Source organism: Lineus longissimus, chromosome 8, assembly GCF_910592395.1.
Source record: "Lineus longissimus chromosome 8, tnLinLong1.2, whole genome shotgun sequence".
NCBI classification, from domain to species: domain Eukaryota; kingdom Metazoa; phylum Nemertea; class Pilidiophora; order Heteronemertea; family Lineidae; genus Lineus; species Lineus longissimus.
In genome coordinates this window covers 10,053,869-10,068,980 of record NC_088315.1, presented here as the reverse complement: position 1 = coordinate 10,068,980, position 15,112 = coordinate 10,053,869, and the positions used below count along the sequence as shown (strand labels likewise).

Below are 15,112 nucleotides of genomic sequence, written 5' to 3'. Positions count from 1 at the left end.
TATACATTATAATTTATACAAAAATAAGTAACATTGCTCGCGTTGTCATTCATTCAAGCACAGCATCATTCCATAAGTCTCTTTTCACTCAAGAGCACTCTAAAGCCCTTTATTTTCGTATCCCTATATGTCCACGCAAACACCATGTTCAGACTTTGCATCCAGTTATTTCTGCAAATGGGTGCTGTTGCCAATGATAAAACTATCAAGTTAAACATCTCCGTACCCCTAAATTTCGAGATTGTAGTCCCCTCTCTGGGAATATTAAGTGTTTTACAGTATTCAAGAATGAAATCTCCCTATGTGTGACATGTTATTCCACTTCAACCTAACAGTTCTGTGTATAAGTTAATTAGTCATAGTAAAAACACGATTTAATATTTACCAGATGCGTACAGAGGGCATAGGCTGGGGTTGCAAGGCGTTCAGTAATGCTACCTCCCATGCACCCACGAAAAAAAACAGCAGGCCAAAAACCAGGTGGCACAATGACCAGACCATGAGGATTCGGTATGTAGATTGTCATCAACAAGAACCTTCCTCCAGTTGAGACCATAACCTAATCAGTAGTTCCTCGGGAAAAGCGTTTCATGACTATTCTGCAGTACTATCAACAATTCTAATCTCGAACAGCACACATCAACTTTGTCATGTTTGTGTAATCATCGAGTCCACAGTTTTGACATGTACGGCACTGCATGGTAAAATAAGAGGAAAGAAACTTTACATCAAAACACTTCCTGGTCAGTACTTAGAATATTTAAGATCAAGAACATAAACTTAGACACGAATAGATTACAATTGGCATAAATGACAGTCAATGCAAGACTTCCTCGAATCCAGAAGAATCTGTCTCCCAACTTCCGAATTAGAGTCAGGCAGTCCCAGGCTCCAACTCACTGAACTGGGGTTCTGTGTCGAGAAAGAAGGAAGTGTTTCAATAACATTGGAAAAACTAATTTCTTTAAGTATTTAATGGGATAAGGCTGCATCCACCTGGCAATAAGGTTCTAAAAGCACAATTTGTCTCGTATATAGAAGCAAACGCACAAGCAGTTTGTTGTGTGGATAACACAAAAATAAGCATGAATTTATTTTGTGAATACACTCCGGACACGCCGATAGAAAGTTTACTTCAAAATTAATGCATATGATGCATATGACGAAATGTCGATAAATCTTAGTGCTCCAAAATGTGTTTTAGAGCTGTACGAATGGTTTTATCTTCAAGGGATGAACACCTCTTACCAGGCCTCTCCCAACCAACCGCTCAGTCAGTTGAAAGTCCTACCTCGATCACACATGGTTCTTGGTCATTTTGGTAACAGATTCCCATGGTGTTTCAGGTGCAATAGACATTGATGAATTTGTCCAACCCTGAAATCTTATCCAACAAATTTCAGTTACAGTTGGAATTGGTCTAATTGCCTGGCTGACAGTGAGTGATATATTGGGTTATTCAGTAAAACTTTCAGAACGACAAGATTTGATGTCTGACAAAGACATATGCACAAAAACTATCCTTCTGTGGCTCATTTTGAGAAGAGGCACATATATAACAAAAGTTCAGCAAGACTGCTATTTTTACTATGACATAGTGAAAGAAAAGTATGTCAAAAATATCAATATCAATATTATAAGCCATTTCATATTTGAATAAGACAATGCCGATATTCAATAAGGACTGTTTTTTGCCGTCATGATGTAATTTCAGCCACAAAACCAATGGACGGAATTTTGCTCCTCAGAAAAGAAAAACCACTTTACGAGTGTGCATGTACGTTTATTATAAAACCACTTGACTCCAATGAATCAAATCAGGAGACATGAATTATGTCTCTGGGACAAACTTCAATAGTTCTCAATCAATGGAAAGTGAAAACATAACAATGCCTTATTGGATTACACAAGTAAACACAGCTGTCCAAGCTTTCACTTTTGTATCTGCAGTGGATTAATGTCAAACTTTTATAGTCAGACATATTGCTTACAATAGCTTAGGCCTACTTAACCCGTTTGTGTCAAAACGGATTTTTTAGAGATATCAATCCAAAAACATTTAAATGAACCATTTGGGATGTGAATAAGACAAACCTGTCATTTTTTTCCCAAGAAAAACACAACTTGGCCAATTTTGGGGCGTGCACATATGTGTACAAAGGCATTATTCAAGGTGTCTCGCCCATTCATGAACATCTCTGAATAGCTGGTTTGGTGTCCTCACAATTTCCATGGTCATCCTTACTCTCAAGGGGGATGTCTATTCATACTACAAACAGATTTTTAATCCAGTGGCAATAACCATCGATAAAAATCAAAATGAATTCATAAATAAATTTTTATCCTTGATAGCATATGTGTACGTCTTCAACAGGATGACTAACAGCAGATTTTTCTTATTCAAATGCAAAATTAAATATATTTGGTAGCTATGGTTGACCCTTAACACTGGCAAACAAGTCATGGTCTTCAACACAATCTTGGTTCATCTGAATGAATGAGAAAAATTACCAACATACTGTGTTGACGCAATTGAGTTGGTTGTGAGGCACCTGCGCAAATGGGTTATTTTACATGTAATATGCCTATGTGTATAACAAACCCGGCTTAATAGCGCCGACATAGCATCACAACGAGCTTGTGGTGGCATATTAGACCAGACTCATCGTATTATATAATACATGTTCTTGGAATGTTCATGATGACCAGAATCGGGAATGTTTGTTAATACCTGTTTACTTCAGGTGAATAAATGGAATGGTTTTAGTATGAGAATATAATAAAGTTAAAAAGTTAATATCATCAGAGTCTTTCAAACAAATTTATTTGAAAGACTCTGATATCATGAAGGCAATGTTCTGTAAATCAGAAATATTCGCATTGCGATTTTTTGCGATTATATAGAGTCGTGAAAATATATGACCCCAAAAAAGATAATCTAACTGAAATTACTGTCATGATGTTAAAATTATGCAAAGGTTCACTTTCACAAAACCGCAACATAAAATGGCAGCGAGAATTTCTGAGTTTACAGTATCTTTGTCTTGGTTGGCCTATAAATAAACAGTGATATACTAATACAAGAGAAATCATGATTTTATACAAAGATTTCTTTAAATATACGAGTCATGATAACAATAGTTGAACCAGAACAATACGACACTTCCTTTAGGCCAAGTACTTAAGTGCAACTGCATTGCATGTCCGTCATCATTTGAAAAGACTATTATCAAAAATATATAAGTGAGCCTTATATATTTTTGTTATTATACAAATGATGGTAATTAAACACTGCCCGTTTCTCACTTTGATCCCTTTGAATATATACAGTACTAGCAAGAATTCATGGATGCAGTAACATTTCCTTCTCATTGCCATGTACATTTAATTGGCCTTCGTCATAGTGCTGACCAGAAGTACGTGGCCTTTAAACTAATTCGTCCCTCCCCCTCCTCCTCCTCTTCTTTGAATATGAACGCTGATAAAATGTCTATTTGATTCATACACCTTGAATAATATAAGGATCAGAATAAATATGAAATTTTCGTCCTTTGTAGTTTACACAAGGCTTTATCTCCTCCGATTTGAACCCAGGGCATCAACGTTTAAAGTCAAACAATTTAATGGAGGCCAAGTTTCTTTGACTTTATGATAAGTAACATAGTATGGCATATTGTAAAAGTCAATTCAGCTGTCCCCCCCTCCCCCAACCCACTATCATTCTCACATCAGGTCACCTTGACCTCCATGCAGGTCAGTTCTTACAAACGTGGGCAAATAGTCAGCTTGTTTTCCTCTGTCCATTGTCACAGACATCGGTTCAATTTGACCTCTACTGCTAAATTGCTGAAGTCAGATCCTTTTGACCTGAATCAACTTGAGACATAATATCCGGTAGTAAATTGCAGAACATCAAGCCAAGTTTGACACTGAGCAAATTAGACCTGCAATTCCCAATATCAACTTGCCATATATAACAGTCCAGGTTGACTTGACCTCCATTAACGATGCCAGCCAACATGTCCCCTGTTGCCTGAAGTCAACCTGGCATCTGTCGATGTCATCATCAGATGCCAGGTTGACGTGAGATGCCATCCATTTATCCATTGTCAGATATCACCTTTAATGGAATCTATATTTTGCCGGTCATTTATACCAAAAGGCTGCAATGTTTTACCGTACATCGATCGCACAAAATTAGAGGGACGGCTAAAAAATAATTGCCTAGAATATGGAGAGCACTACAACTCTCTCTCCATATTACAATATTGATCCTTTATATCACAAGTCCTTTCGCCAGTTTGCATAGGAATGTCCACAAGTTCTATCACATTTTGAATAGCACACCCACTTTGGGAAGAAGAAGCATGACAAGATAGTTCCCTTCAAAACCAAACCTGCCTGAACGCTATCAAATCACCATTGCCCACATAGTCATATCGAATAAAACAATTGGGCAATGTACTATTTGAGCACATTTTGATTTCCATAGCCCCGCCAAGTGACGTGGTAGGGATAATAACAATCAAGCTGCCTTTCCTTTTGGGCAAAAATTTGAAGTTTTTGTTTTGGGTCATATATCGACAGCTAGTACAATGTTGGGCGGGTGGTGATTGCTGATCAAGCTAGTCATTGCCATGGAGTTGTCATCCTTCATGCCCTCGGTACGGGTTGTTGGAGTCATCCGACGACACTGAAATTGAAATGTAGTACAATTATCATCAACAATTGGTTACAATTACTAATATGATACATGTAGAGTTTCTTAATTGGCGCTTGTTCACTGCTCTACCTCCCGATCTCAATGCAGTGGTGGATTAAGAGCGTGGCCCATGAGGCGTGCATGACCCTTTTTCGTCCAAGTCCAAAGATAATTCCGGGCACCTCCACAAGAACTACAATGGAACCTTCCGTGGTGGACACCTCTCTATAAAGACACCCTCCCTTTAAAGGACAAAGCATCTGGTCCTAAGTCGGTACTTTCCATTGAATTCAACCTTTGTAATCAGGACACCTCTTAATTAAGGACAGCAATTGTCAGTTCTAAGGGTGTCTGTAAGAGAGAGGTCCTATTTTACTTCTAAATTTAGCCTTCGGATGCTCAGAAAACACACATTTGGCACTAATATTTCACATATTGGGGGCTTGCTGGCTTGGGCTGAAACTCCTCTTCTATTTTGATCAGCCAAGGCAATGCTGTTATGATCAAAACCAAAGACTTCAATCAAAATTATTTTTTATTAAAATGGTGAATATTTCCAGTGCTGTCCCCCAGATATAATCAGGCAACTGGTTCCAGGGTCTTGTGCACTTTCTACCAACATTTTCCTTTTTTCATAGAGTCCAAATCACACTGTCATCCCTAAATTCGCATGCACCACCAAGCGGGTAGGTCGTTCATGATATACGCAAAATATAGGGAGATTAGCGTGTCACTGGTGTGTCATTGACACGCAACTCGCATATACGTTGCATGTAACTGACGCGAATCAGGAAGGATGTCAATTGTGACTTGGACTGTGAAAACTTGTTCCCTAGTATTAGCCAAAATGATCCAGACACGGAAAGTATCTGCATACACTTGTCCGACGGCTAGGACAGAGAATGAAACATTGATGGTATATAATTCCACATGCTTTACAAGGTTGTCATAAATATTATATGACAAATAAAGGCATGCTACGTTAGTTCAAAAATTTGAAAATTTAACTTGAATTTGAATTTGAAGATTCGAAATGGTGTTAATACATACTGAATATAACTTTCAACAATGTTGTTGTTTAGTCTGGGATAAGTATATTATAAATGCCAAGTTTCAGCAAATTTGCATGCATAATAACTGTTGGAGTATGGCAATATTTATATCTATCATAACATAGGCCTAGAACCAATAATTGCTGGATTCCCATCACGCCCATGCCATGAGAGTAGACCATGTCACACTTGGATATATCGCCACTGTTTGGTCCATGCTCAATGGACTGATTTCAGGTTACACCCACATGCTGGCAGCAAACCGTGTAACACTCATCATGTCGGGAGAGACAACTTACCCAAATCCACAGGATACATTGCAAAGCACTTCACTTCCCAACTTATAACAGAAATTTATTGACCAGACAAAATTCTGTGAACTACATTAAAAATGAATTTGAAAAATCGTTAAGCCTAGGTTAGTTACTATATAAAGTAAATGTAGGATTTTCTATTAGGGTGAGAAAAAGCATTGGTGTTAAAGTAGCTGGCCCTGCACTTGAAATTGCATGAATTGTTCTGAACTGGTTTAACGTGTGGTTGTTGGCACTTGTGCTATGATAGAGTAGACAGAGAACTGATGAGAACGACAGGTTTTTCTGTAGAACTTTAAACTGACCTGGTTCAGTTTTCCTAAAGAGCTTTCGAACAAGAGTCAAGATTTAAGGTCTCCACAGAAGCACTCGGGGATATCAAGGACCTGTGCGATACACTTGAACTCAACCTGGGAGGACTAAGCAGGGAGGGGGAGACTCAGGGTTGTGTCCAGGATTCAGAGAAGAGGGGGCTCTGCATGCACCTATTAATTAAAAATTCCTGCTTTAATAGAACATGTCCAGTATTAAATCTATGCTCTGCTGAGAGGGGGTCTAGACCCCCTAGACACCCCCCTGGGTAGTGAGTGTCAAGCAGACTGGGATGTGAACCCAACACTCCTTGGATTGTGGGCCAAACATGTTGACCATCCATTCCTGGGGCTCACAAAATGTTACAACTTAGTTATATTATTCATCTATAATCTATTCCAAGAGCCAAAAGCCTACTTTAAAAGCTTGTTAATACATGTACTATATTTGTGATAGGCTGTGTAATTTAACCCACTACTGGTGTATTAAAATTGGTACATCTCCAGAACTAGTCGTAAAATAATTATCAATTTCTACTGGGATTAAAGATGTGAGTTAACATTCTAAGGTACGGGGAAAACAATACCTTGAATGATACTCTGCCGCCACATTTTAATAGTTCTGCCACATTTCTGAAATTCAGGGCATAACATTCGTCTGTGTTATTCCTGCACCATAACATATATAAGACTAAAAAAACCTGACTAGGGACAGTGTGACACATGTGATACACAGCTGGTTTCAGTCTTAAAAGGGGACTATAGGCAAGAGCAGAGAGGCTAATTTGGCCATCTTAAAGTGACTGGTATACACATTAAGGGCCCTTGGTCATGTCAGACTCAGCACTAAATATATTCCTCGTACAAGCGTGAATCATTTCGACATACTGTGAGATATGAGAGACCCCTATTGGTTACTTTGTGTAACTTTATCCTGCTGCCTATATTGACCCTTAAATGCAAACATAAATATGCACACCAAAAACGTTTTCTAAAAATTTCTATACGGTGCATATTTGTTTTGGTCGCAAAACCCTTGTAGGTTTCTCAAAACTCAAAGGCCTGTAAGGAGTGTACGCTTAAATTATTTTGTGTCTGGAAAGTATAAGGAGGATTTTAGAAGACTGGTGGAGACTGCTATATAATACATACATGCACACAATACATACATACATACCAAATTTATATAGCGCCCATTTCAAGCTGATGCTCGTTCATGGGCGCTTTACATAGTTACATAGGCTTACAGAAGGCACTAGTTGAAATGATGCGCTTTTAGCATTTTTTTGAAGATGTTTAGACCGGGTGCCTTCTGTATGCCCTCTGGCAATTGGTTCCAGAGCTTGGCAGTGGAAACGCTGAATTGCCGTTAACCGTACTGGGTGCATGCCCTTGGGATCACCAGAGTGAACAAATTTTCCAACCTTAGGAGCGTTTGAGGTTTGTAAGCATTGATCATATCAGAGAGGTACCTATAGGGGCCTGGCCGTGCAGGCACCTGAAAGCAAGAACCAGAGTCTTGACCTGAGCCTGAAGATTTTACTCCAAAACAGAACAGACTCTGCGGAGATCGTTAGTTAACTTACCAGATGCTGTTGATAAGGAGTCTGGTGTAGCAGGGACGAAGTCAGGCGGAGCACCGAGGTAGTCTCGATCGTTCTGGTGACGTGGCGGCAAGTCTTCAGCATGCTTCTTTCGCTGACGGAGGATGGCCTTCAGTTCACCCGATCCGAGAGTGCCGTACTGGAATGACAGACAGAACAATTGGTAGAATGATCTTGGATATGAATGATACTTTTTAAAATCTATTGGACCTTCCTTTTTCTTCCTCTGCGTTAATTCTTTGGCAGTTATAATAAGTATATAGACACTACCCTTTTTTTCTTGGCACCGACAACCTTGCTCATGCCAGTCTTCATCCATAGCGGGTTACCAGTCCAGCAAGGACCCTCTCGTTTTGCGAGTTGTCGCCAATTTGGGGAGTTCTGCCCTTGACTGTAAATTCGTCTGCAGCCCTCACGCCAAAGTCGAGTCCGCCATTGCTAGATTTACAAATTACTAGCAGTTGAAATCAACAAAGATATGCGCAGATGTGCGCTTATTGCTATTTTCTATAGACAGATTTGCACAAAATATCACACTTCTGCGCACATCCTTGTGATTTCAACAACGAGTTCTGAATGTTTTCTGTCAATTGGTTTAAAACCACTTGACAATTGGAAAGATTTTGCGAGACATCGCATATCACTTGCTACATGTATTGTGTAAAATGCCCTACATGCCAACACATGTGTCAAGCTGACCGGTATCTCCATGGCATAGTCGAGCTGGCGACAAATCCCTTCATTGGCAACTACCGGTACTCGCAAAACGGGGATCCCTGCCTGACTGGTTACACCTTTACAAGTGTGAATTTGAGGCTACTCTCTTTGTTGGTTAAAATATTTGACTCATAGAATGAGAAGTATTAGGATTCCTTTGGCTAGCAATGTCCCAGTAGGCATACAATTCAAGTCACGTCACTCTAAACCAGTTGACTGCATGTCGCACCCAAAGCTGTACAGAAGAATAAGAATACTGCCCTCATCTCTGATCCTCATCATCAGACAGCACAAGTAGGTTGTCTCTAGCCTCAGTGAGCTGGAGACTTGTGGATTTGTGCTTTCTAAGGCCAGAAAATAATGAAATGGCCAGGGCCATTGTGCTCACCTCATGTGGAGGAAAGATGGATAAAGAGCATGGTATTGTGTCATGTAGTGTTAGGTTTGATGTAGGTCCAAGCAATTACAATTTCCCCAAAATGGCCAATTTACAGTACATTCGACCTCTGTGACCTTGAAAAGTAGGTCAAATCAAAGAAGACCCGGGTGACACATTGAATGGTTGTTAGAATTAGATGTACCTATGATATAAAATTGCTGCCAATCGGGCAAGTCATTACTAGGAATAATGGCATTTTGAAGAATTTAGGATTTGGCCCCCTCCCTGGAGGCCAAACGGAACGGCAAATCAGATTGCACCAAACTACGGTACCTGAGATCACCTGACCAAGGGGTACATGTGTACTTAATTTGTGATCAATAGTCATTGCAGTTAAGAAACGTGCTTTAGTTACGGCCTGACGGCGAATTTACGCCATTTGACCTCTGTGACCTTGACAAGAAGGTCAAATTAAAAACCTGTGTGACATATACTGTATGGTGGTTAGATGTACCCATGATATCAAATTGGTGGCAATCGGGCAAGAAGTTAAGGAATAATCACATTTTTAAGGTTTTTGGATTTTGCCCCCTGGTGGTCAAGTGGTGAATCATATTGGACCAAACTTCAGTCCCTGAGATCACCTGACTAAGGGGTAAATGTGTACCAAATTTGGTATCAATAGTCATTGCAGTTTAGAAACGTGCCATCGTTACATCCCAACGGCCAATTTACACCATTTGACCTCTGTGACCTTGAAAAGGAGGTCAAATCAAAAACCCGGAGGATATATGATGCACCTTTGCTGAAGTACCTACCACATTTTTTTCAAAATTTCCCGACTACTATTAAGGGAGATATTGCATATTTTCACTTTTAACGTTTGGCCCCCTGGTGGCCAAACCATGAAACGAATCGGACTGAAACTTAGTCTCCAAGGTGTCATTACATAAGGGTACATGTGTCCCAAGTTTCAACTCAATAGCTCTAACAGTTACGAAACGTGCCCTGCTAACGGACGACGGACGACGACGGACGACGACGACGACGACGACGACGGACGACGGACGCCACGGTATGGGATAAGCTCACCTCTGCTAAGAGGTGAGCTAAAAACGAGTGTGTTCTGGTGTCATAGATCAGACGCGTAGGCACAATCAATGAAGATCGAAACTTTCCATGAAGTGGTTGGCCAAGCACAGCATAACGACAAGGTTTTTGAAGAGATTTAATATACTGCATCGTCGCTGTCAAGCGGCTTGGCCGATAAAAATGAGACACAGACACACCGAAACCAGCTCAATAATGTCGATACTGTATTTTTTATGTACCCTGGGTCAACGCACCTTTTAAAACTGCCGACAAACAGGTTCCTACAGCTTGGTATAATTGGCCAAGGGTACTCAACCATATTTTTAGGCCTATTATAAAATCACATGTGTTGAGGAATTTCCATTGATAATTTCACTGAGGTGACCCAGTAGGAATAAAAGAAGCCATGCTTGAACAACCTCAGTGTCTGCGTATTCCTTTTATGAGAGCTATTTAAACACATTGACTTCATTGGCATTCACTTAGGCACCAAACCACGGAGTTGCATTATGGAAAAAATCGCCCCTCCCTTTCTAAGGCCTGCAGAAGATCAATGGGACGCACTACTCTTTTGAGCTTGGTGGCGTTCTAAAACTTGCTGTGTGTCCATGCTGGCACCAAGTGGCATGAGTCTATGTTAAAACGGTCATTTAATTTGGGCAATTTGAATGATAGAGATCTCAAACACAAACATGACATCATTGAGGAAACCACCTAACCAACCCCCTGACACTTGTGTGCCAAAAATATCTACTCAATTATTGAATTGGCTATTTGGAAATATGAAATTTCTCATCCCACCTTTCAGATCGTTTCCACATCCCATTCACACACACTTTACTGCTCTGTCAAAAATTTCAAAGGCATTTGGTTGGCCTATTAGGTCAGCGCAAATCCTGTTTGGTGCAGGCCGAGATGATTGAATATCGGATAATTATACAGCCTTCTAAATTTTCTGGGGAGGCCACCCCTCCCCTGCTTGCACCAGTGCCAAACAGCTCCCTGCCATTACAACTTGGAAACCCCTGGGGCTGGGGAAAAGTTGCATCTGGAGACTGACAATCTCCATGAACCCAATTCCAAGTCTAGATTAGATTAAATCCATACTTGCCAATTCTGATGTGATGATCTCAACTAAAAAGTCAACAGTTTGTTAGCATATTGTGAACTCATGGTTGACTAGTTTTAACACTGACAGTCTTTTTGTCAAAAAAATTGCCCCTCAAATTTTTTAACGTTGAATCAAACTGTCAGAAGAGTGAATATTCACGACTGCAAATTGTATTTGGAGAACTGGTTGATGTCAGAGAAACACGTCCTTAAGGGTTGACCATAGATAAATACCACCATTTTGGCTAGAATATGAAATCCTAAAGTAGTTAGAACTCTTTCTTAACGCAGTGAATGCTACATGAGTCTATTCTTTGTTTTCCAGAAACCAGCCTCCAAAGTTAAAGATGGGCATTTGCTTGATTTTGAAGGAGTTCTAACAGCTTTAGGATTTCAGGTTCTCGCCAAAATGGTGGTGCCTGTGTCAAGGGTTGACCATAGGTACCACCATTTTGGCTAGACCTCAAAATCCTAAAGCAATTAGAACTTTTTCACAACGTAGTGAATGCTCATTTCAAGGACGGGAGTCTGCTCTTTGTTTTCTAGAGAACAGCCTCCAGGGTTTTAAATGAGCATCAAATTCATTTGGAAAGAGTTTTAATTGCTTTAGGATTTTGAGGTCTAGCCAAAATGGCAGTACCTTTGGTCAACCCTTAAAACAGCTGTGCTAAGCTTTTTCTCTTGACAATGTGTCTGATTGGCCTTCAACTACTTGACACTGAGCTGATGACTAAGCAGGAATCACAAGGCCTATTTCAAGAACATTTGGCAGTGGCTAGGCCTACAATGTAAGATAACATTGTCATTCACCTCATTAATAATCAAACCACTGGAGGGAAGCCAACTCTGTCAAGAGGAAGTAGCCCGTGGCCTACTTTCGGGCACTCTGGAATGTCTTTTGGACAGAAGTTTTTTAATGAGGAGAAATGGGTTTACAATGAAAGAACGTGTCTCATAAAACTTGAAAGATCTATGCAATACCATAGATACTCTAGTTTCACAGATCTTAGACTGGTTGATAATTTACTATGCATTCGAAACAACGGTCAAGCCGTTGACGGCTTGGCACATGACGTCTTGACCACATGACACATGACGTCTTGACCATCGGACAACTTGGTGTTGCCAACCCATTGTCTTTCTAAAGCGAAGATGTTGAATGGTATTGATCAACCATATGCAAAATATTTAAGTTGCCAACCCAGTGAACATGTTGAAGGGTATTGATCAACCATATATGCAAAATATTTAAGTTGCCAACCCAGTGAACATGTTGAATGGTATTGAACAACCATATATGCAAAATATTTAAGTTGCCAACCCAGTGAACATGTTGAATGGTATTGAACAACCATTTGCAAAATATTTAAGTTGCCAAACCAGTGAACATGTTGAGTGGTATTGAACAACCATTTGCAAAATATTTAAGTTGCCAAACCAGTGAACATGTTGAATGGTATTGAACAACCATATATGCAAACTATTGAAGTTGCCAAACCAGTGAACATGTTGAGTGGTATTGAACAACCATTTGCAAAATATTTAAGTTGCCAAACCAGTGAACATGTTGAAGGGTATTGAACAACCATTTGCAAAATATTTAAGTTGCCAAACCAGTGAACATGTTGAGTGGTATTGAACAACCCTTTGCAAAATATTTAAGTTGCCAACCCAGTGAACATGTTGAATGGTATTGAACAACCATATATGCAAAATATTTAAGTTGCCAACCCAGTGAACACGTTGAATGGTATTGAACAACCATATATGCAAAATATTTAAGTTGCCAACCCAGTGAACATGTTGAGTGGTATTGAACAACCATTTGCAAAATATTTAAGTTGCCAAACCAGTGAACATGTTGAGTGGTATTGAACAAACATTTGCAAAATATTTAAGTTGCCAACCCAGTGATCATGTTGAAGGGTATTGATTAACCATAAACGCAAAACATTTAAGTTGCCAACCCAGTGAACATGTTGAATGGTATTGGTCAATCTTATGCAAAATATTTAAGTTGCCAACCCAGTGAACATGTTGAATGGTATTGATCAACCGTATGCAAAATATTTAAGTTGCCAACCCAGTGAACATGTTGAATGGTATTGATCAATCTTATGCAAAATATTCAAGTTGCCAACCCAGTGAACATGTTGAACGGTATTGAACAACCATATATGCAAAATATTCAAGTTGCCAACCCAGTGAACATGTTGAATGGTATTGATCAATCTTATGCAAAATATTTAAGTTGCCAACCCAGTGAACATGTTGAATGGTATTGATCAATCTTATGCAAAATATTTAAGTTGCCAACCCAGTGAACATGTTGAATGGTATTGATCAACCATATGCAAAATATTCAAGTTGCCAACCCAGTGAACATGTTGAATGGTATTGATCAACCATATGCAAAATATTTAAGTTGCCAACCCAGTGAACATGTTGAACGGTATTGAACAACCATATATGCAAAATATTCAAGTTGCCAACCCAGTGAACATGTTGAATGGTATTGATCAATCTTATGCAAAATATTTAAGTTGCCAACCCAGTGAACATGTTGAAGGGTATTGATCAACCATAAACGCAAAACATTTAAGTTGCCAACCCAGTGAACATGTTGAATGGTATTGAACAACCATAAACGCAAAACATTTAAGTTGCCAACCCAGTAAACATGTTGAATGGTATTGAACAACCATATATGCAAAACATTTAAGTTGCCAACCAATTGTCTTTCTAAACAGATAATGCTGAATGGTGTTGAATGACCATCTTGAATTAAATGTTCAGAACCGGTCTTAGATAGGTGAAACTAGTGTATGTTAGTTTCCTTTTGCTTGAAGTGTGAATAAAGGCACCAGTTGGGTTTTCCAAATGCAAATACCTTTCGTTTCATATTTCAAGACAGCTTAAACTTAACTGTGGATGACATTCTCTGAGCATCATAAACGGTCCGCCATTACTAAACACACGTTTCTCCGAAACCAATGATAGACGGCAGTACTGAGGAAAAATATTCCCAGAGCATGTTTCATGCAATCAGTTGAGTTGATGACATCTTAACACAAATGTCTTTGACATTGCCAATGCAGTTAATTCTTTATTTCGTGGAAGAGTAAAGGGATACAGAAAAGAAGGAACCTGGTTGAGTAAATGAGAGGATCTTCGAAAGGCTTATTGGGGTAACTGAGATTAAAATCAACAGATTAATGACAACCAACCATGAGAAGCAAGTAAAACCTCTATATCATGACACCCTTGGGATTGACAATTGATAAATGCAGTCCTTAATAGAGAGGCATTGTGACAACAGAGGTTGAATTCAATGGATCGACCAATTTGGGACCGAATGCAGTGGCCTTTCCAGAGAGGGTGTTCTTGATAGAGAGGTGTCTGTTTAAGGGAGATTCCACTGTAAGTATTTGTAAAGCTGATGGTAATCTCATCAGTTAAGAGCAGATCTCAGGTACAAGTCATTAACTGAAGTGTTATGTAATCTGACCTTATGCCAGTTCACATGATATAGCAACTTCAAGTACAGTCCAAATCACAAATGACATCCATCCTGCTTTGCGTCATTGATGCGCAACGTACGCGCGAGTTGCGTGTCAATGACGCACTTATCTCTCTATGTTTCGCGTAAATTATGCCTGAACTTCGCGAGACTTGCACACGACGACAATTGTGATTTGGACTGTACACTGCAGATAAGTTTATGCCATCATCAAATTTTTTGACTGGGTCACAAAGATAATTTCCCCATTTTTATAAGCGTTCTACAAATGAACCTCTGCAGTTGTCCTAATCTTCATAAATATCGGTATC

General features: G+C 39.5%; 1 protein-coding gene across 10 annotated transcripts in view; it reads right to left on the bottom strand.

Moving 5' to 3' along the window:
- Positions 1-3,092: 3,092 nt before the first annotated feature.
- Positions 3,093-15,112, bottom strand: part of LOC135492583 (epidermal growth factor receptor kinase substrate 8-like) — an 82,652-nt gene continuing 70,632 nt past the window's right edge. For 9 of the 10 annotated variants that reach the window (XM_064779128.1, XM_064779127.1, XM_064779129.1 and 6 more), the window contains 2 exons: positions 7,966-8,122; positions 3,093-4,693 (listed from right to left, as the gene is read on the bottom strand). In XM_064779128.1, the coding sequence (XP_064635198.1) occupies positions 4,647-4,693; positions 7,966-8,122 (204 nt within the window). In that variant the 3' untranslated portion in view covers positions 3,093-4,646. Of the gene's footprint in view, positions 4,694-6,966; positions 7,013-7,965; positions 8,123-15,112 lie in introns of all 10 variants that reach the window. The other variant, XM_064779130.1, reaches the window with a different exon arrangement.